The sequence below is a fragment of the Pipistrellus kuhlii genome, unplaced genomic scaffold, assembly GCF_014108245.1.
Source record: "Pipistrellus kuhlii isolate mPipKuh1 unplaced genomic scaffold, mPipKuh1.p scaffold_m20_p_1, whole genome shotgun sequence".
Taxonomy (NCBI): Eukaryota; Metazoa; Chordata; class Mammalia; order Chiroptera; family Vespertilionidae; genus Pipistrellus; species Pipistrellus kuhlii.
This window is the reverse complement of record NW_023425404.1, coordinates 83,121,903-83,145,739: the sequence shown is the minus strand read 5'-3', so window position 1 is coordinate 83,145,739 and position 23,837 is coordinate 83,121,903. Positions and strand designations below refer to the sequence as shown.

Below are 23,837 nucleotides of genomic sequence, written 5' to 3'. Positions count from 1 at the left end.
AAGAAACAAAGAGAGAGGACCCAAATAAACAAAATCAGAAACAAAAGAGGTGAAATAACAACAGACCCCACCGAAATACAAAAGATTGTTACAGAATACTACTAACAACTTTATTCCAAAAAATTGGACAACCTGGAGGAAATGGACATATTCCTAGAAAAATATAACCTTCCAAAACTCAATCAAGAAGAATCTAAAAATCATTATAGACCAGAAACTTAGGAAGAAATTGAAGCAGTCATCAAAAAGCTTCCAGCAAACAAAAGCCCAGGGCCAGATGGCTTCACAGGAGAGTTTTACCAAACATTCAAGGAAGAATTAAACCTATCCTCCTCAGACTATTCCAAAATATTTAAGACTAAGGGACACTTCCAAGCTCCTTCTATGAAGCCAGCATCACCCTAATACCCAAACCAAATAAATACAACTCAATGAAAGAGAATTATAGGCAAATAACCCTCATGAACATAGATGTCAAAATCCTCAACAAAATCCTAGCAAATTGGCTCCAGAACATCAGAAAGATCATACACCATGACCAAGTAGGATTTATCGCGGAAATGGAAAGATGGTATAATATCCACAAATCAAAAACGTGATACATCACATAAACAAATTGAAAGATAAAAATCATATAGTCATATCAATTGACACAGAAAAAGAATTTGATAATATCCAACACCCTTTCCTGATAAAAACTCTCAACAAGGTGGAAATAGAAGGATCATTCCTCAACATAATAAAAGCTATATATGATAAACCCACAGCAAACATCATACTCAATGGGCAAAAATTAAAACCGTTCCCTCTAAGAGCAGGAACAAGACAGGGATGCCCACTCTCACAACTCTTGTTTGACATATGGTAGTACTAGAATTACTAGCTATTGCAATTAGACAAGAAGAAGAAGAAAAAAAGGCATCCAAATTGGAAAAGAAGAAGTAAAATTGTCCTTCTTTGCAGATGACATGATATTGTACATAAAAAACGCAAAAGACTCAATCAAAAAAACTAATAGATTTAATAAATGAATTTGGCAATGCATCAAGATACAAATTAATGCCAAGAAACCTATGGCATTTCTATACACCAATAGTGAATTTACAGAAACAGAGACTAAAAAAGCAATCCCATTTACCATTGCACCAAAAAGAACTAAGATACCTAGGAATAAACTTAAATAAGGAGGTAAAAGACCTATACGCAGAAAACTACGTGACGCTGAAAAAGGAGATAGAGTTAGATATAAACAGATGGAAGAATATACCATGTTCATGGATTGGTAGAATCAACATCATCAAAATGTCCATACTTCCCAAAGCAATTTATAGATTCAATGCACTCCCCATTAAAATACCAATGGCATATTTCACAGACCTAGAAAGAACTCTCCAAAACTTCATCTGGAAGAAAAAAAGACCCCAAATAGCCACAGCAATCCTGAGAAAGAAGAGTAAAGTAGGAGGGATCTCAATACCAGATTTCAAGCTGTATTGCAAGGCCACTGTTCTCAAAACAGCCTAGTACTGGCACAAGAACAGACATATAGATCAATGGAATCGAATCGAGAACCCAGATATCAACCCAAATCACTATGCTCAATTAATATTTGACGAAGGAGGCACAAACATACAATGGAGTCAAGAACTCTCTTCAATGAATGGTTTTGGCAAAATTGGACAGATACATGCAAAAGAATGAAACTAGATCACCAACATACACCATACACAAAAATAAACTCAAAATGGATACAGGACTTAAACATAAGATAGGAAATCATAAAAATACTAGAGGCATCCATAGGCAGCAAAATCTCAGACATATGCCAAAAGAACTTCTTCACTGATATGACCCCTAGAACACTGGAAGCTAAAGAGAAAATAAACAAATGGGACTACATCAAAGTAAAAAGCTTTTTTACAGCAAAAGAAACCATCAACAAAACAACAAGAAAGCCCACTGTATCAGAGAACATATTTGCAAATGTTACCACTGATAAAGATTTAATCTCCAACATCTACAGACAGCTTATACAACTTAATAAAAGGAAGATAAATGATCCAATTAAAAATGGGCAATGGACCTAAATAGAATCTTTTCAAAAGAAGACAAGAGGCACATGAAAACATGCTCAAAGTCACTAATTATCCGAGAGATGCAAATCAAAACAACAATGTGATACCATCTCACACTTGTCAGAATGGCTATCATCAACAAATGAACAAATGGCAAGTGTTGGTGAGGTTGCAGAAAAAAAGTAACCCTCATGCACTGCTGGTGGGAATGCAGACTGGTACAACCACTTTGGAGAACAGTATGGAGCTTCCTCAAAAAACGGAAAATGGAACTCCCATTTGACCCACTCCTAGGAATATCCCAAGAAACTACAAACACCAGTCAGAAAGGATATATGCACCCCCTTGTTCATAGCAGCACAATTTACAATAGCTAGGAGTTGGAAACAGCCTAGGTACCCGTCAGCAGATGATTGGATTAAAAAAACTATGGTGCCAGGACTGGTTTGGCTCAGTTGATAGAGCGTCGGCCTGTGGACTGAAAGGTCTCGGGTTCGATTCCGGTCAAGGGCCTGTACCTTGGTTGCAGGCACATCCCCAGTAGGGGGTGTGCAAGAGGCACTGATCGATGATTCTCTCTCATAGATGTTTCTAACTCTCTATCCCTCTCTCTTCCTCTCTGTGAAAATATCAGTAAAATATATTTTTAAAAAAATAAAAAATAAAAACGATGGTATACCTACACAATGGAATACTATGCTGCCATAAAAAAGAAGGAATTCTTATCATTTGCAGCAACCTGGATGGAATTGGAGAACATCATGCTGAGTGAAATAAGCCAGTCAATGAAAGAAAAACACCACATGATCTCACTCATTTATGCATAATAAGGAACATTATAAACTGATGAACAAAAAGATAGATACAGAGACATAAAGAAACAAACAGATTCTCAAATTAGAGCAGGGAGGGGAGGGAGATATGGCAGAGATAAGAGATCAACCAAAGGACTTGTATAAGCATAACCAATGGACGAAAAACTCTGGGGAGAGAGGGCATGTATGGGAGTGGGGGTGGGAGGTGGGGATTGGTAAGGTATGTACATATATAATACCTTAATTTAAAAAATGAGGGGGGGAAAAAGAGAAAAAAAGAAAGCAAGAGACATGGAAAAAAGTTCAGTTACTGATCATCAGAGAGATGAAAATCAAAACAATGATGAAATTTCACCTATACCTATCAGAATGGCTATCATCTACAAATCAAACAACAACAACTGTTGGAAATGTCATGGAGAAAAGGCAACTCTATTATACTGCTTGTGTGAATGCAGACTGGTGCAGCCATTATAGAAAACACTATGAAGTTTCTGCAAGAAATAAATAATGGAACCCCCTTTTGACCCAGTCATTCCACTTCTAGAAATATATCTTTATTGCTCTTTCTGAAGATTGCCGGTTGTATACAAAAGTACAACAGATTTTTTATAGTATTTTTGTTCCTCCAAATTTACTGAATCTATTAATGAAAACCACAATTACTTCCAACAGTTTTTTGGGGGGTCTTTATGTTTTTCAATATAAAAAATCATGCTATCTGGAAATAGTGACATTTTTGCCTCTTCTTTTACCATTTAGATTCCTATTATTTGTTTCCTGCCTAATAGCTCTGGCTAGGACTTCTAATACTATCCTATAATAATATATAAAAACCCAGGGTCTGTAACGACTGACTGGAGGCTCGACCGAACACTGGAAGTCAATCTTGCAGTCAGTGCTGGATTGCTGTGGCAACCCAGGACTGACTGCCACCAGTGCAGTTGCAGTGACCCAGCACTGACTGCCATGGGGGCTGTGGATCAGGCCTGGATAGAGGCCTGGAGAGATAGGCAAGGTCTGGTCCATAGCCTCCGTGGCAGGTGTTAATCAGCCATTGCCTCTCTCTTTCTCTTCATTAGCAGTGCACCTCTGTTTCTCTCTGAGCCTCCATAGGGGCTTCTGATCAGCCCCTCCTCTCTGATCAGGCCTGGAGGTAGGCCCAGAGATGTTGTCTGGAATAGAAACCAACCAATCAGAAACAAATCTGAGTGAACTGTGAGGAGATAATGGCTGGCATAGGAGGTGGAGCTTTTGATGTTGACTGGCATAGAAACTGACCAATCATAACCAAATTATTATATATGGCAGGGGAGGGCAGTTGGGAGTAAGATCAGGACAGCAGGGGAGGGCTATTGGGAGCGAGATCAGGCTGGCAGGGAGAGCAGTTGGGGTTAAGATCATGCCAGCAGTGGAGGGCATTGGGGGTGAGATCAAGTCAGCAAGGGAGAGCCACTGAGGCGAGATCAGGCAGGCAGGGGAGGGGAGTTGGGAGCAACCAGGCCAGCAGGGGACAGTAGTTGGGGGCAGAATCAGGCAGGCAGGGGAGGTCAGTTAGGGGTGGTGATCAGACAGGCAGAGGCACTTAGCGGTGATCAGGCTGGCAGGGGAGAGCAGTTAGGGAAGGGCCACTGGAGATGAGATCAGACCAGCAAAAGAGGGCAGTTTCGGGCAACCAAGCTAGCAGGGAGGGCAGTTGAAAATGAGATCAGGCTGGCAGAGGAGGGCAGTTGGAAGCAAGATCAGGCCAGCAGGGGAGATCCATTGGGGGCAAGATCAGGCCAGCAGGAAGGGCAGTTGGAGGCAACCAGGCTAGCAGGGAAGGCAGCTAGAGGCAAGTTCAGGCCAGCAGGGGAGGGCAGCTAAGGGCAAGGTCAGACAGACAGGCAGAGGGGTTAGGGCCATCAGGCAGGCAGGTAGAGGCAGTTAGGGTGACCGGGCAGGCAGGCAGGTGATGGTTAGGAGCCAGCAGTTCCAGATTAAGAGAGGGATTTCCAATGGCCGGTTTAGGCCCGGTCCCACAGTCAGACATCACATTAAAGGGCTCCCAATTGGAGAGGGTTCAGGCTAGGCTGAGGGTATCCTCCCCCCCACCCCTGTGCACAAATTTTGTGCACTGGGCCACTAGTGTTAAAACAAAGTGGTAGATGTGGGCGACTTTTTCTTTATCTTTATCTTAAAGGAGAGGTTTTCAACTTTTGCCAGCGAGTATGATATTAGCTATGGTCTTATCATATATGGTCTTTATTATGTTGAAATACTTTTCATCTATACCCACTTTGTTGAGAGTTTTTATCATAAATAGACGTTGGTTGCTTTTTGTGCATCTGTTGCAATGACTGAATGATTTTTTTATCTTTCATTTTGTTGATGTCATGTAAAATTGATTTTCATTTGTTGAACCATTTCTGCATTTCTGGAATAAATCCATTGTGCTCAAAAAGGTGTATAAGCTTTTTAATGTACTGTTGAATTCTTTACTAATATTTTCTGAGGATTTTTTTGCATTTTGTTCATCAGAGATTTTTACTTGTTTTTCTTTATTGTGGTATCTTTCTCTAATTTTTATATCAATGTAATACTAGTCTTGCAAGAGTGTTCACTCCTCATTAAATTTTTTTGCAAGACTTTGAACAGAATTGGTATTAAGTCTTCTTTGAATGCTTGGTAGAATTCACCAGTTAAACAATTTAATCCTCAACTTTAGTTTTGGGAAATTTTTTTTTATTACAGATTCAAACTCCTTGCTAATAGTCAGTTTGTTTAGATTTTCTATTCAAAATTCAGTCTTAGAAGACTGCATATTTCTAGAAATATATTCATTTCTTGTAGTTGGTCCATTTTGTTGGCATATGATTGTTCAAGATAAAGTCTTTTAATCCTTTGTTTCTTTGATAATCAGTTATAACTTCTCTTTCATTTCTGATTTATTCATTTGTGTCCTTTTTTCTTAATGAGTCTAGCTAACGGTTTGTTAGTTCTGTTTATCATTTCACATAACCAGCTTTTATTTCACTAATTTTTCTATTGTCTTTTAAGTCTATATTTTATTTATTTCTGCTCTTTATTCTTATTCCCTTTCTTCTACAAACTTTGGGCTTTGTTTTTTATTCTGTTTTTAGTTTCTCTAGATCTAAGGTTAGATTTCTTAACTGAGCTTTTTTATGTTTGTGTGAGATAGATCTGCATTGCTATAAACTTCACTTTTAGAACTGCTTTTGAAAAAAAAAAAACACATATCAGAGGGGGGGAAAAAGATTATATCAGGAAATGCTCCTTTAAAAAAGAGCTACTTTTGCTGCATGCCACATATTTTAGTGTGTTGCATTTCTACTTTCATTTGATGTCCTTGTTAACTCATTGGTTTTTCAGTGGCATTTTGTTTTATCTTCACATATTAATAATTTTCCAGTTTCTTTTTGTAATTGATTCCCAGTTTATTATCAATATGTTCAGAGAAGATGCTTGATATGGTTTTAATCCTCTCAAATTTATTGAGATTTATTTCATGGCCTAGTAAATTATCTATCCTGGAAATTTGTCATGTGCATGTGAGAAGAATGTTTATTCTGCTGCTTTGATTAAATTTTCTCATATGTTTAGTAAATCCATCTGGTCTAAAGTGTCATTTAAGGCCAAATTTCCTCATTAATTTTTTTGTCTAGATAATATATCCATTGATGTAAATGGAATATTATCATCCCCCCAATATTACTGTATTGCTGTCAATTTCTTCCTTTAGGTCTGTTAATATTTTGTTATTACATAGTGCTCCTATGTAATGCTCATGTTTGTCTTTTATAACAGTCTTTATTTTAAAGTCTATTTTATCTGATATAACTACTCCAGCTTTTCTTTTTTGGTTTCCATTTGCATAAAATATCTTTCCCCCATTTTTTTCACTTTCAGATGTGTGTGTCTTGACATCTGGAATGAGTCTCCTGTAGGCAACATATAGATGGGTATATAGACAGGTCTTGTATTTTTATATATTAGGTAACCTATGTCTTTTGATTGAAGGACTTAATCCAAAGTATATAGTTATTGACATTTTGTGTGTTTTTTTCTGGCTGTTTTGTAGTTCCTCTCTGTTTCTTTCTACTGTTTCTTTCCTAGTAGCTTCATGACTTTTTGTAATTTTAGGCTTAGATTCCTTTTACTACCTTTTATAGTTTTTTTTATTTGCTTCATGGTTACCATGAGGCTCATATATAACATATGCACTGTTGGTGGCAATGTACATTAGCATGGCCACTGTAAGAAAAAATGGAAGTAGTACCTGACCTAACAATTCCACTTCTGGGCATTTATCCAAAGAAAACAAAAATACTGCCGGGTCCGGTTTGGCTCAATGGATAGAGCGTCGGCTTGGGGACTGAAGGGTCCCGGGTTCGATTCCGGTCAAGGGCATGTACCTTGGTTGCGGGCATATCCCCAGTGGGGGGGGGGGGGGGGTGTGTGCAAGAGGCAGCTGATCGATGACTCTCTCTCATCGATGTTTCTGGCTCTCTATCTCTCTCCCTTCCACTCTATACAAAATCAATAAAATATATTTAAAAAAGAAAGAAAGAAAACAAAAATACTGGATTTGAGGGCAATTTGGCTGTGACATCTGTCACCGCATTGACCATCAGGATTGACTAGGCTGATATGGCTGGCTAGGTGGGTGTCCCCCAACTCTCTCACCAATCCATGTGCATCCCTCCTGAAGATAGGACTGGTCTTCAGTCAAGGGCATATGAGTAGCTACACTCCCTTGCTAGAACCTCCAAACAAGCTCTCAAAGGAAAAAAAAATACTACATCAGAAAAATATATTCACCATGTTCATTGCACCATTATTTACAATAGCTAACAAACTAAGTGTATATAGATGGATGAATGAATAAAGAACCTGTGATATATAGGTGGGCAAAAAAAGTAGGTTTATAGTTGTGAAACACAAGTTTATCCTTGTACTATTATTTATTAACTAGAGGCCCAAAGCACAAAATCCATACAAGGAGTTCGGCCCTTGCAGCTTCGACAGCTAGCCTTGGCTCTTACAGTCCCGGCTTTGTCAGGAAGGTCAACCAGGAGGATATCTGGAAGGTTGTTTGGCTGTCCATTCTAATTAGTATATTACACTTTTATTATTATCGATTACTAGAGGTCCAGTGCACGAAATTTGTGCACAGGGAGGTCCCTCAGCCCGACCTACACCTTCTCCAATCCAAGACCCTCAGAGAATGTCCCATGACAGCTCAGACCCAATCCCCATGGTTCTTTGCTCCCTGTGGGGCTTGCCTGCTCCATGCTACAGCGATAGTCAAGCAGGCCCTGCTGGGTGCTTCCTGCAGGTCTACTTGCCTGATCGTGGGTCACCACAACTACTGCCAAGCAGACCCTGCTGTCTGCTGGAAAGCTGTGCAGCTGCCCTCACCTTCTGGGGCCAGCAATGGTCCCGGGAACCTGTGGGCATGGCACCCATCCTTAGGACCCAGGCTGTTTGGTGCCACCCCATGTGCAAATTAACCTACCAATTTTGTTGGGTTAATTTGCATGCTCATTCCTGATTGGCTGGTAGATGTCAATTTGAATCTTTCTCTTTTATTAGTTTAGATTATATTATTTTCCATGTGAACAACTGTTAACCCACTTTTTTCCCAACCCTGTACATGTCCCCCATAAAAATCTTGCCATTTGCAACATGAATTGACCTTGAGGGTATTATGCTTACTTAAATAAGTCAGACAAAGAAAGACAAATATTACATTATCTCACTTATATGTGAAATCTAAAAATGACACCACCAAAAAAGCTTAAAATACAAAAAATAGATTGGTGGTTGCCAGAGATGGAGGTTGAGGGTGGGCAAAATGGATAAAGAGAGTAAAAAGGTACAAAGTTCCAGTTGTAAGTAATAAGTCCAGGGTATATAATGTACAAGCATTATCATTTAGTTAATAATACTGTATTGCATATTTTAAAGTTTCTAAGGCAGTAAAATCTTAAAAATTCTCATCATAAGAAAAAATTTTGTAACTAGGTATCATGACAGATGTTAACTAGACATATAGTGCTAATAATTTTGCAAAATATACAATGTCAAACCATTATATTATACACCAGAAACTAAGAAATGTCAATTATAGCTCAATTTAAATATAAATTAATGCATTAAACAATATTTTATATCTGACTAGTCTGTATTGAAATGACTAGAAAATAAAATGTCAAGAGTTGACTGTTTAAAAAATTGATCACAAGCTCTGGCAGGTGTTCTTCAATTGGTTGGAGCATTGTCCCATGTACCAAAGGGTCACAGTCTCATCCAGTTAGGAAACATACCGAGGTTTGCAGGATTGAGCTTGGTCAGGGCACATGTGGGAGGCAACCAATTGATGTATCTCTTGCCCTCCTCTTTCTCTAAAATCAAAAATTTATCACAATCAACACATACCTAATTTTTACATTTATATTGAATATAATAATGAATTAATTGCCCAGAAAATGAAAGGGGAAAATTCAAGCAAAAAAAAAAAGCATAGAGAATTTTTAAAAATAGAATCAAATAATGCAAATAATGAGATTGAATTCTAACAGCACATATTACTATTTTTATTTTGAGTATTTCTTTACCTGTGGATATTCTTGGATCTTAACATTTGTCTTTTGTCCATTTGAATCTGCAATTTGTACTTTTCTTGTTTCTCTCTCCAATGGTAGAGATGTTGAAGCTTCAATTTTAACTTCTGTGTCACTTGTAGTCCTTTCAATTTTTGTCTTGCTTTTCCTGTCATTTTTAAGTAACTCCCCTTGATTTAGGAAATACTTTAGTTGATGCTTAGCTTTTTCTGCTTCCTATTTGAAAAAAGTAACCATTGATCAAGTATTACTTTTGTGACATTTTTCCTAACAGTATTGCAACTTTCAAAAATACACATATATTCATGCCCATATTACCTCTCAATTTTATTTTTACTGAGTTGAAGGAATGTAAGTTAAATCACCAAAATAATCCATAGTTTAAAAGATCCTCAGTTTCATTTAAACTATGAAAATCTTCTTCCATTTTAGGGCTATGTTTATATCCAGGAGTTCCTAGTGCTCTTATTTCTTATTTTTTTTATTGAATTTATTGGGGTGACATTATTTAATAAAATTATACAGGTTTCAGAATGGCTACCATTAATATTATAGATCAATAAACAAGTGTAGGTAAGCATATCACACTTCTATTATTATAGACTAGAGGCCTGGTGCACAAAATTCGAGCACGGGAGTGGAGGGGGGGTTGTCACTCAGTCCATCCTGCACCCTCTCCAATCTGGGACCCTTCGAGGGATGTCTGACTGCCCATTGGGATCAAGCCTAAATGGGCAGTCGGACATCGCTCTCTCAATCCAGGACTGCTGGCTCCCAAATGCTCGCCTGCCTACCTTCCTGATTACCCCTAACCACTTCTGCCTGGCAGCCTGATCACCCCCTAACCACTCCCATGCCACCCTTATTGATGTCTAATTGCTCCCCTGCCAGCCCGTTTGCCCCCAACTTCCCTCCTCTTCCAGCCTGGTCACCCCTAACTGCCCTCCCCTGCAGGGTTGATCGCCTTCAACTGCCCTCCCTTTCAGGCCTGGTGCCTCCCAACTGCCCTCCTCTGCTTGCCTGCACCCATAACTGCCTTCCTTTGCAGGCCTAGTTCCTCCCAACTGCCCTTCCCTGATGGCCATCTTGTGGTGGCCATCTTGTGTCCACATGGGGACAGGATCTTTGACAACATGGGGGCAGCCATATTGTGTGTTGGAGTGATGGTCAATATGCATATTACTCTTATTAGATAGGATAGAGGCCTGGTACATGGCTGGGGGCTAGTTGGTTTGCCCTGAATGGTGTCCCAGATCATGGTGAGGCTTCCCTTGGGGCATGGGGTGACCTGAGCAAGGGGCCTGTGGTGGTTTGCAGGCCAGCCATGCCCCCCAGAGACCCAAGTGGAGGCCCTGGTATCTGGGAATTATTTACCTTCTACAATTAAAACTTTGTAGTCTGAAGCAGCGCCAAGCCTCCTGCTCGCTCTGTGGCTAGCAGCAGTTTCTGTTTGGATTTGTTTACCTACTATAATTTAAACTTTTTAGCCTTGAGTGGAGGCCTAGGCCAGCTAGGGCAGGCAGAAAGCTTGGCTTCTTCCGTTGCCTGGGAAACCCAAGCCTCCCTCCTGCTCTCTGTGGTTGTAACCATCTTCGTTGGGTTTATTTGCATATTTGCTCTGATTGGCTGGTGGGTGTAGCAGAGTGATGGTTAATTTGCATATTACTCTTTTATTAGGTAGGATGAGCAGCCTGGTGCATGAAATTCATGCACGTGGCGGGGGGGGAGGGTTGTCCCTCAGCCCAGCCTGCACCCTCTCCAATCTGGGATCCCTCTCATAATCTAGGATTGCTAGCTTCCAACTGCTAGCCTGCCTGCTTTTCTGATTGCCCCTAACCATTTCTTCCTGCCAGCCTGATCACCCCCTAACCACTCCCCTGCCAGCCTGATTGATGCCTAACTGCTCCTCTGCCAGCCTATTTGCCCCTAAATGCCCTCCACTGCAGGCCTGGTAACCCCCAACCTCTTCCCTGCAGGCCTGGGTCCCTTCCAACTGCCCTTCTCTGCAGGCATGGTCATCCCCAACTTCCTTCCTCTGCCGGCTTGGTCACCCCTAACTGCCCTCCACTTCAGGCTTCATTGTCCCCATCTGCCCTCCCTTGCAGGCCTAGTCCCTCCCAACTGCCTTCCCCTGCTAGCCATCTTGTGGTATCCACATAGGGCAGAATATCTGACCACATGGGGCAGCCATCTTTGACCACATGGTTGCAGCCATCTTATGTATTGGAGTGATGGTCAATCTGCATATTACTCTTTTATTATTTATGACTAGAGGCCCAGTGCACTAAATTTTGTGAACCCAGAGTGTCCCTCAGCCCAGCCTGCACCCTCTCCAATCCAGAACCCCTTGGAGGATGTCTGACTGCTGGTTTAGGACAAATCCCCACCCTGATTGCCCCCAACTGTCCTCCCCTGCCAGTCTGATCACCCCTAACTGCCCTCCACTGCAAGCCTGATCACCCCTAACTGCTTGCTTCCCCATGCCGGCCTGATTTCCCTTAACTGCTTGCTCCCCTGCCAGCCTCATCACCCCTAAACACCTCTGCCTTGGTCCCTGCAACCATGGCTTTGTCCAGAAGGAAGTTGGACATCCAGAAGATGTCTGATTGACCCATTCTCACTAGCATGTTACCCTTTTATTAGTATACATTATGTAAAAATCTCCCATTTATCTTCATATCTCATACTTTTTACCATGAAAATGTTTTAAATGTTTACCATTAACTGTTCAAAAATAGTTAAATATGTAAGTATATTAACATGTTTCTTTGTAGTACAATGCTTAGAAAACCTTGCTCTATTCAAGATCAGATAATTATCAACTGTTTCTTCTATTCAATACCAAATCCAGAGCCACATTGCTTTAGCTATTGTAGTTTTACATTATATATTAATTTTTTAGATCAGCAAATATTCCTTAATTGTTTCTTATAAATATTCACCAATTTTTTACTTCAATATATAGTTGTATAATAGTCCTATTAAGCACAAAAACAATTTCATTTATATCTAGAAATAAATTGCATTAAGTTTGTATATCAATTTAGAGAAAGTAAAAAACTAAATTATTTATAATTATGAGGCTTCAAAACCAAAAATATATACTTTTCACCTATACTCTCAGTAAAATGTATTTTTCTTCATATAAAACTCTGTATATTTTTAATTATGCTATCCTAATATGAATAAAATTTTTCTACTATATTTTCTAAATAATTGCTTATTTTTCATTTTTTTAATTTTACTTTTCAATTACATTTAACATATATTATGTTAGTTTTGGATGTACAACACAGTCCTTAAATAATTGCTTCTGATAAAAAGAAAAGTTTTTTTTTTATCTATTTTGTCTTCAGCCACGGTTTTTAACTATATCATTAATAACAAATTTGTGTATTTTCTTGTATTTTTAAGAAGGAAAATTATATAATACTAGAGGACCAGTGCACGAGATTTATGCACAGTGGGATGGGGGGAGAGGGGGGGCAGGGTCCCTCAACCCAGCCTGTACCCTCTCCAATAGGGGACCCCTTGAGAGATTTCTGACCACCCATTTAATCCTAACTTCCCTCCCCTGCAGTCCTGCTCCCTCCTAACTGCTTTCCCCTGCAGGCCTGCCCCCCCCACAACTGCCCTCCCCTGCTGATCTGGTCCTCCCCAACTGCCCTCCCCTGCTGACCAGGTTTTCCCCAACTGCCCTCTGCTACAGGCCTGGTCCCTCCCAACTATCCTCCCCTGCTGGCCTGGTCTCCTGCTGGCCTGATCACCCCTAGCTACCCTCCCTGCTGGTCTGATTGCCCACAATGGCCCTCCCCTGTTGGCCCAGTCCCTCCCAACTACCCTCCTCTGCAGGCCTGGGTCCCCCGAAATTCCCTCCCCTGCTGGCCTGGTCTCCTGTCACCCCTAACTGCCCTCCCTGCTGGCCTAATCGCCCACAACTGCCCTCCCCTGCAGGCCTGGTCCCCGCAACAGTCCTTACCCTGCAGGCCTGGTCCCCCTAACAGTCCTACCCCTGCAGACCTGGGTTCTCCCCGAATATCCTCCACTGCAGCCCTGGCCCCCCAACCGCCCTCCACTCAGGCCTGGTCCCCACCCCAGTTGCCCTCTCCTGCAGGCCTGGTCCCCCAAACTGCTCTCCCCTGGAGGCCTGCCTCCCCCAACTGCCTTCCCTGCCAGTCCTGATCTCTCCCCCCCCCCCCAACTGCCATTGCCTACTGACCTGGTATCCTCCAACTGCCCTCTTCTGCTGGACCATTTACCCCTCACTGCCTTTCACTGAAGGTGTGGTCCTCCCCAACTGCTTTCCACTCAGGCTTGATACCCCCAAACTACCCTCTGCAGGCCTGAGCTCCCCCCCCCAACTTCCCTCCCCTGCTAGCTTGGTCACCCCTAACTGCCCTTCCTGCTTGCCTGATCACCCACAATTGCCCTCCCCTGCAGGCCTGATCCCCCTCAAATGCCCTTTCCTGCAGGCCTGGGTCCCCCACCACTGCCCTCCTTGCTCGACTGGTCTCCCCCAACTTCCCTTCTCAGCTGGCCTGGTCACCCCTAACTTCCCACAACTGCCCTCCTCTGCAGGCCATCTTGTGGCAGCCATCTTGTGGTAGTCATCTTATGTCCACATGAGGCAGCCTTATTTGACCACATGGGGGTGGCCATCTTGTGTTATTGTGTGATGGTCAATTTGCATATTACTCTTTTATTAGATAGGATTTAAATAATATTACTTTTGTCTATCTGCTCATAAAAATGTAGCTTCTTTCTTTGGTTATTTAGCATCAATTTGAAAAATAACAGTAAGAGCCAAAACCGGTTTGTCTCAGTGGTAGAGCGTCAGTCTGCAGACTGAAAGGTCCCAGGTTCGATTCCGGTCAGGGGCATGTACATTGGTTGTGGGCACATCCTTGGTAGGGGGTGTGCAAGAGGCAGCTGGTCGATGTTTCTCTCTCATCGACATTTCTATCTCTCTATCTCTCTCCCTTCCTCCTCTCTGCAAAACATCAATAAAATATATTTTTAAAAATAGCAGTAAGAGCCAGCATCCAGTTTAACTGAGTTTAATTGTAATGTCTGCAGTGTTTTATTTTATTTTATTTTATTTATAATATTGTCTCAGTGGGAAATAGATTTCTTTTATTTTATTAAGGATGTTTACTTTTCTTTCTAGTTTAGTCCTATATGATTTCACTCATATGTAGATATAAAACAAGGGAACAAATGAACAAATAAAAACAAACAAAAATTCATAGACGCAGACGTAAGATGGTTACTAGGGAGAGGAGGTTGGAGATGTAGTAAAGGGTAAAGGGGATCAAATATCCTATATAATAAAAGGCTAGTATGCAAATTGACCAAACAGTAGAACGACCTGTCACTATGATGTGCACTGATGACCAGAGGGCAGACACTCAATGCAGGAGCTGCTCCCTAGTGGACAGTGCACTCTCACAAGGGGCGTGAGAGGATATAAGCCATCAGTTGGACATCCCTCAAGGACTTCTGGATTGCAAGAGGGTACAGACCAGGCTAAGGGACAACAACCACCCCCCCAGTGCAGTGCACAAATTTTATGCACTGGGCCTCTAGTATGGTGATAAAAGATGATTTGACTTTGGGTGGTGGGTACACAATGTAATTATATAAAGGTCATGTATGACAAAAATGTACATTTGAGACATATAATTTTATTAACCACTGTCACCCAAATAAATTTAATTTAAAAGAATAAAATACAACTCTCAGTGTTGTAAAAAAAAAAATGAATGATGTTAAATTTTATTAATATACTCCTAGTGTGTAAAATTAATATACTTTAAAACTGGCAAGATACTTAGTACAGACTTATTAGTTAATAAGGTCAAACATATTCATTTTTAAAACCTGTATAATTTTATTAAACAGTGTCAGTCACCCCAATAAACTCAACTTTCAAAATTTTAAAATATTCACTTGTTAACAATTTTAAAAGAGCATGATATTCTTTACCTGTAATGCTTCTTTCAGTTGTTCCTGAATGATTTTGTTCTCAGCTTCCAGACTATATGCTGTTTTCTAGGATGCAATATAAAGGGATATAGGGAGATATATATTTTGGTACTTTTGTTTTTATTAACTTATTGTTATAGTTATTTCATTACTAAAATCCATATAAACAGCCCAGATGATGACGTGAACATATACATTTACTACACACTTAACAGGCATAATGGTGGATAATTTCTATACCTTTAACTTCCTATTGATTTTCCATATGCAATTTGATTTTGAATCTGGCAAACTATAAATAGAATAAATTAAACATTTCTTTTCTCTGTTCTTTTAGGCATAAAATATTTAAATATAAACATTTCAAATTTTATAGAAAGAAGCAACTTCATCCTTAACACAAAATAAGCTTAGTTCTGACTTTTTAAAGAGTGGATTCTATTATACATTAAATAGACTAAGAATTCTTCAGCAGATAGAAGACAGTTTGAGGAACCATACCTAAAGTGCCCAATTCTGCTCTGGCATAGCAGAGCAAATTCCTACTAGACAAGCCCTGTGATATATAACCACCATAAACTATGAACAAAATACTGTATAAATATTAATGTTTGAAAGCTATCCCGTTGTTGAATAGTTAAGATTCTTGAAAAAAAGTTGATCAAGAGTATTAATATTCTTGGGTTTTGGCTCCTAGTCTGAGGGTAAGCCCTAGCTGAACCAGGTAAGGCACCTAATAACTGATAGAATGCCTGATTTTTAGTCTTTACAAACCAGAGGAGAGAGTTCAGGGCAATCACAGCCACTAGAAAGGTTAGGAGAAAGTCACACAAAGAAGAAAGCTGGAGACAGGGAGCCTCAAACTGTTTGTATAATCTCTGCCCAAATCTCCCCCTAACCTCTAAACCACATATGTATAGGGAAGAATCTAAGCAGCTCAGTAAAAGCTAAAAAAATTAAATGTCATTGGAGCCTGCTTAAGCACAGAATTTTTATTTTCCATCAAATCATATTAATTATATATTAAAGCAAAACAAACAAAATTATACCAATCATTGAAAGAATATAGCAGAATCCATAATTTCAACATGACTTTCCCAATATCCAAGATACAATTTAAAATTACTTGACATTGGAAGAAATAGGAAATTATCTTAAGATAATTTATAAATTTATATCTTAAGATAAAAGACAATCACAGAGATTAATCCCAACATAGTCTGAATTTTAGAATTAGTATAAAAATTGTAAAGCAACTCTTATAAAAATTCTATATAATAAAGAGCTGATATTCAAATGGTCATCAAGCTCTTATGCTATCAGCCATACCTCAGACACTCAACACCGGGGAGAAAGGAATGGGGACCAGCCAGACACAAATGAGCTCATGAGAGAGGAATGGGAAGCAGCCAGGCTGTAGCCCAGGAGAGGGACATGCCACCCACCCCACGATCCCAGGCACTAGCAGCTGGAGATGCAGCCCAGGAGAGGGACAAGCCGCATGCCCCACGGTTCCCATGGTCCCAGGCACCAGAGGCTGTGCCTGCACCTGTGGCCCAGGAGAGGGACAAACTGCCTACCCCACAGTCTCAGGCACCTGGGACTGCAACCCAGGCAAAGCTGCCTGCACACAGTCCCCTGAGCTGTGACCAGCCCGGGCAAAACCGGCCTGGGTCCTGAGTACCTGCAGCCGGCTAGAGGGAGGAAAGCCCAGGTCCTGGGTTCAGGGCAAGCCAGAGGTGGTTAGGGATGATCAGGCCAGCAGGGGATCAGTTAAGGGCAATCAGGATGGTAGGAGAGCAGTTATGGGTGATCAGGCAGGCAGGCAGAGGTGGTTAAGGGAGATCAGATGGACAGGCAAGCAGTTAGGAGCCAGAGGTCTTGGATTGCAAGAGGCAGTTAGACATCCCCCTGAGGGGTCCCAGATTGGAGAGGGTGCAGGATGGACTGAGGGATCCTCAACTGGTGAACAAATTTCATGCGCCATGCCTTTAATATCCAAAATAAAAGAAAATATGTTCATAATGAATTAAATTATGGAAATCCCAGAATAGAAATAGAAACTATAAAAACAGCCTAATATAAATTGGTGTATAGAAAAATATAGCATCTGAATTTAAAAATTTAATGGATGAACAAGAGAGCAGATTGGATAGATATGGCAGTATAATGTGAGATCATTTAAAGATTCATCAATAGAAAATATGCATGTAAAGACAGAGAATAATGATGGGAACAAATAAATAAAGACTGGAAAACATTTGAAATAATATCAAATAACTAACAGGTAATTACATTGAGAGAGAGAGAGAGAGAGAGAGAGAGAGAGAGAGAGAGAGAGAGAGAGAAAGAGAGAGAGAAACAGAGTAGAAAAAGTGGCTTGCAAAAAATAGTTGAAAATTTCCTGAAATTTACATACTCAGGTTGTTCAGTAAACTCTGTTGATATAAAGAAAATGTTCTAATGAACCAAATAAACTGATAATCAAAAGTAGACCCAGAGTCATAGAAGCATGAATAAACTGTTGAACCTCAGAGGGAAGACAAGGGAGAGTGGGTGGAAAAAGATCAACCAATGAAATTGCATGCATATATGCATAACCCATAGACAAAGACAATGGGGTGGTGAGGGTGGCGGGGTGAGAAGAGAGGTTGGGAGCAGGCTGGAAGAGGTTAATGGGGGAAAAAGAAGGACCTATGTAATACTTTCAACAATAAAGATTTGAAAAATAAAAAGAGCCCTGACCAGTTTGGCTCAGTGGATAGAGTGTTGGGCTGAGGACTGAAAGGTCCTGGGTTTGATTCCAGTCAAGAGCATGTACCTTGGTAGCATACTTGATGTAGGGGGCATGCAGGAGGCAGCTGATTGGTGTTTCTCTCTCATTAATGTTTCTAACTCTTTACTTCTCTCCCTTCCTCTCTGTAAAAAGGCAATAAAACATATATATGTATAAATAATCTATACTAATAAAAAGATAATATGCAAATTGGTCACGACACCCTCAGAGTAACAACCAAACAGCAAGCTTCATGAGGCGACCAGGCTGGCAGGGGGATTAGCAAGGGACGACCAAACAACTGAACAGCAGGCTGTGTGGGGTGACCAGGCTGGCGGGGGGGGGGGGGGGGGGGGGGCAGTGAGAGGCGACCAGGATGACAGAGGGGGTCAGTGAGGGGTGACCAGGCCAGCAGGGGGATGAGCATTTGGGGGCAACCAGCAAGGGAGGCAGTGAGGGGCAACCAGGCTGGCAGGGAGGGCAGTAAGGGGCTGGGGGGGAGGGAGTTGGGGGTGATAAGGCTTGTGAAGGGGGCATTTGGGGATGACCAGGCCAGTGGGGGGGGCAGTTGTGGATGGCCAGGCTGGCACTGGGGGAGTTGGGGGCAGGCAGGCTGGTAGGAAAGCACTAAGGGGCAACCAGTCAGGTGGAGGGGGGCAGTTGAGGGTGACCAGGGTGGTGGGGGGAAGGCAGTTAGGGGAAACCAGGCTGGCAAGAAGAACAGTTAGGGGCAACCGGCTGGCAGGCAGAGGTGGTTTGGGGTGATCAGGCTATCGGGGAATGGGGAGCGACAGTTAGTGGTTTTCAAGCAAGCAGGCAGGTGAGCAGTTATGAGCCAACTGTTCTGGATTGTAAGAGGAATGTCCCATATTGGAGAGGGTACAAGCTGAGCTGAGGGAACACCACCCCCCCCCCATGCATGAATTTTGTGCACCAGGACTCTAATAATAATAAGAAGAAAATAAAATGGTGCCCACACACTTCATAGTCAAACTGTTGAAAACAAAGTTCCAGAGGGATAAAAGGCAGAAGAAATATAAATAATAAATAACTAGGAAAACAATACTTTCTTGAACTAAGTAAAAATTAAAATCTTGTAAAATTTCTAAATTTTAATGATAAATGAGAGCAAAAAATAAAGAAACAGAGTTCTAGAAAACATCAAACAACTATACCCACATTTACCAAAACTTTCCATGAGATTTAAATAATATTCTATTTTGTTTGAGCTATTGAATTTTATGGAGTCTCTTTATATAGCAGTCTAGCCTAGTTTCTAACTAATAAGTATATAGATAATTAAAATAGTGAAACAAATCTAGATTTAATTAAATTTTATAATGAGAGAAGAGAGAGAAGAGAAACAATGGAAAAGACAATACATACTCCACTGTGATAGACTACAAATGGTCATAAATTCTTTGCAGTAGCTCTGATCAAAAGGTGAAGTAAATTTCTTCAATTCCTAAAATTGGACTGGCCTAGGACTTGTTTTGGCCAATAGGATACAATACAAATGGCACTATCTGAGGTTTGAGCTTAACTCTCAGCGATCTTCCAGTTGCTTTGCTCTCTTGCTACTGAGAATCCTACGATACAGTAAACTATTTAGGAATAGCCTTTTGGGAAATCAGACTGTAAAGATGTCCCAGCGAGGACCCCATACATGTGAATAAAGCTATCTTAGACCACCCAACCCAAGCCTGCCCAGAGAAAACACTCATCCAGCCACTAAAAGAAATAATGAATATCTGATATTGTGTGTGTTTTTCTGTATCTCCATTGCTTTATTTTTTTACTTCATTTTTTGTTAATTGTTATTATTACAGATGCCCCCCAAAAAAAAAATTCCTGCTGTTTTAAATCACCAAGTTGTAATTTGTTATTCAGGAAAAGTTAATTGGTATACAAGCAATAGAAAATGTACATTATTTTATATCATTAGAACATTTACAAAAGTTGTATTATATTATTTTCACAAATGCCACCAATAATTTTATCCTCTCTATGGCACTCCTCCCCTTGAATATGGGCTAGCCTTATAATTTCTTTACAGAATGTGGTGAAAAAAACTTTAAGGACTTATGATCTCAGTTTGTAACAAGCTTATTGTTTTTGCTTTTGCCTTCTTGGGTCCCAGCCACTATGTAGAGAAGTTCGTGTTAAATTAATGCATGATGAGAAATCAGACATGTGAGAGAAATTATTTTGGATTTTTCCAGCTCCAGCTGAGTTCCCATCTGAATGTATCAATATAAATGACTTTAGTCAACATGACATCAAATAGAGACACTGCCCAGCTGAGTGCAGCAAACCAAAGAATTGTGAGAAATAATGGCATTATTGTTTTAAGCCAATACATTTTGGGGTAATTTGATATGAAGCAATAGAAATACCTGGAAATGGGGTGGTGCAACAACAAAAACTTAAACCATGTGGCACTGGCTTTAGGTTCAACGGGTGAGCAAAAGCTGGAAGTGTGGTGAAGACCACTCCTAGCAAAAACCAGAAAAACGGCCAGAAGTCTAGGTGAAGACTGGAAGAAGGGCAAACAATCTGTTAGGAGGAGTTCTAAAAGGCAGTGAGGTTAGAAAATTGAAGGGTGGAAAATACTGAAGGCTGCCAAAAAGGAATCTATCTCAGAATTATGGGCTTTTGACTAAAAGAATGAACTCCAATAACATACATGGAAAATAAAGTTCTTAAGAGAAATACCATCATATTAGACTAAAAATGACAGAAACAATTTAAAAATGCATGTTTTTCTTATATCCATATGATTAAGCAACTAATCACCCACTTACTTGAAATAAATATAATATATTCTATTTTTCTAACAATCTGAAAATCAAAATTTAACAAAATTTAAAAAATTGTATCATTTTATCTGGGTTGCTAGTGTATATGGTATCTTTGATGAATTAGGGGGGGAAAAAGGAGCCTTTTTTCAAGCAAATGCAGCCCTATGCTAGGGTGTGCAGTTGGCAAGTAAACCATGGGTTGGATTTCTACACCCACTTTTGCCTCAGCCCCTCCCTTGTTCAAGGTACAATTTATACAACATAAAGATAGCCTTGGGTCCAAATGGGTTACTTTATCTACATACTTGAAATGTTACAGGTAAACAAAAGAACTAGTTAATTTAAAAACTAAAAGACAGCTTTATATGTCTTACTAAGCACTTCATAAGCATTAAATTACTTGGGCAGAAAACAATGCCAACTAATTCTATTATCCATCCATGCCTGTTAGAGAAAGCAAAACAAAATATATTTTCACATGTTGCAAATTCTGAGCAGGACTCCTTGTTTGAGGTCAGATTTCACTATTAATTTGTTCTCTAACACTAAGCAAGTGACTTTTTAAAACTTTTATTGATCTCTGTAAAATGGCCTAGACCAGAAATAATTTATAAAGGAGTTTTGGAAGAGGGAGAAAGTCTTATTGAATCCATAGACTTTCCTCAGAAAAAAAAATTATACCTACAGAAAGATTTGACTTCAACTTCATAAAAAATAATTTAAAATGACACTCACTAGATGCTACAGACTGAATGTTTGTGTCCCTCCCACCCACCCACCCTCAATAAAAATTCATAAATTGAAACCTAATACCTAATGTGATGGTATATACAGATGAAGATTTTAGATGATTAGATTATGAGGATAGAGCCCTTACTAATTAGAAGGTTGCTAAACCTTCTAAGAGACTCCAGAGAGCTCCTTTACCCTTTCTTCCATGTGAAGATGGTGCCTTAATCTTGAATTTGTCAGTCACTAGAAATGTGAGAAATAAATATGTGTTATTTAAGCCACCCAGTCTATGATATTTTGTTACCTATTATGGTCTTAATGTTTGTGTACTAAAAGAAATTCATATGTTGAAATCGTAATGCCCAGTGTGATGATATTACAAGGTGGGACCTTTAAGAAATGGCAAGAAATATTCAAGGTGATGAATAGTAAGAACCTACAGCCAAAGATAATCTATCTAGCATAGCTATCACTCAGAATTGAAGGTCAGATAAAGAGCTTCACTAATAAAAAAAAAGCTAAAGGAGTTCATCACCACCAAAGCAGAATTATATGAATTGCTGAAGGGGGTTCTTTCAGAAGATAAAGTAAATAAATATAAAAATTATGAACAACAAATACGTAACTATAAACAAGTGAATCTAAAAACCAAGGAAATTAAAAAAAAAATCTGAGGAACAATATTAACTGTTGAATATAATAGAATCAGAGGTATGGAAGGGGAGTGAACTGACAGTTCTTGGGGAAAAGGGGAGAGGGGGCTGTGGGAAGAGACTGAACATAAACTGTGCACCTATGGATGAGGACAATGGGGGGGTGGGGAAAGGGCAGAGGGTGGGGTGGGAACCTGGTGGAGGAGAGCAATGGAGGGAGGGGGAAGGAACATTTGTAATAATATGAACAATAAAAATTTATTTTAAAAAAAGAAAAAATTAGTTCAGAGCCCTCATGAATGAGATTAATTCCCTTATAAAAGAGGCTTGAGAGCCGGGACCGGTTTGGCTCAATGGATAGAGCGTCGGCTTGGGGACTGAGGGGTCCCGGGTTCAATTCCGGTCAGGGGCATGTACCTTGGTTGCGGGCAGATCCCCAGTGGGGGGTGTGCAAGAGGCAGCTGATCGATGACTCTCTCTCATCGATGTTTCTAACTCTCTATCTCTCTCCCTTCCTCTCTGTATAAAATCAATAAAATATATTAAACAAAAAAAAGAGGCTTGAGAGAACTCCCTTGCCTTTTCTGTCATACAGAAGTCCTCAACTGAGAAGAGGCCTTTACCCTACCATGCTGGCACTCTGATCTCAAACTTTCAGCTCCTAAAACTGTTGGAAATAAATTTATCTTGCACACAAATTATCCAGTCCCTAATATTTTGTTAAAATAGTATGAATAGACTAAGAACAGCATGAATGGCCCTAGAGAGTATTATGCTAAGTGAAATAAGACAGTCAAAGAAAGATAAGTATCATATGATCTCCCTCATATGTGGAATGTAATTATCAAAATAAACTAATGAACAAAAATAGATCCAGGGGCATAGAAAATAAACTTTAGTCACTCACTAAAATGGGTGGTATGATGCTCTGATGGTTATTTAGAAGTTATACTGCAGAAAAATAAAATATTCCAAAGTGACGGTAAAATAAGGGATTACTTGTACTCCTTTTATTACATCACATAGAAAATAGTGGGCTACATAATTTACAATTTCTAGAATTTTTATTTATTTTATATCACTTTTATATTATTTTGAGACAGATGGGGCAGCTGGTTTTTCTATTTGTTAGTTAGTTAGTTTGTTTGTTTGTTTGTTTTTGTTTTTATCTACCCTGCTAATGTAAATTATGAAGTTTAAGTATATGAAAGGATTTGTCCAACAGTGAGGTGATCGTGGGGTGAGAGCTGCGGGAAAGGTAATGAGATGGGGGAAAAATAAAATAAAAATAGAAACAAGGCTCAGCATATCCATGAATCCTGCACTGCCTCACCCCCATCTCTGTAAGGATGAATGAGCCCTGGTGACATCCTA

General features: G+C 40.0%; 1 protein-coding gene across 1 annotated transcript in view; it reads right to left on the bottom strand.

Moving 5' to 3' along the window:
• Positions 1 to 23,837, bottom strand: part of CCDC7 (coiled-coil domain containing 7) — a 224,827-nt gene that overhangs the window by 29,702 nt on the left and 171,288 nt on the right. The window contains exons 14-15 of the mRNA XM_036453963.2: positions 15,502 to 15,567; positions 9,511 to 9,732 (exon numbers count right to left, since the gene is read on the bottom strand). Coding sequence (XP_036309856.1) covers positions 9,511 to 9,732; positions 15,502 to 15,567 — 288 coding nt within the window. The remainder of the gene's footprint in view (positions 1 to 9,510; positions 9,733 to 15,501; positions 15,568 to 23,837) is intronic.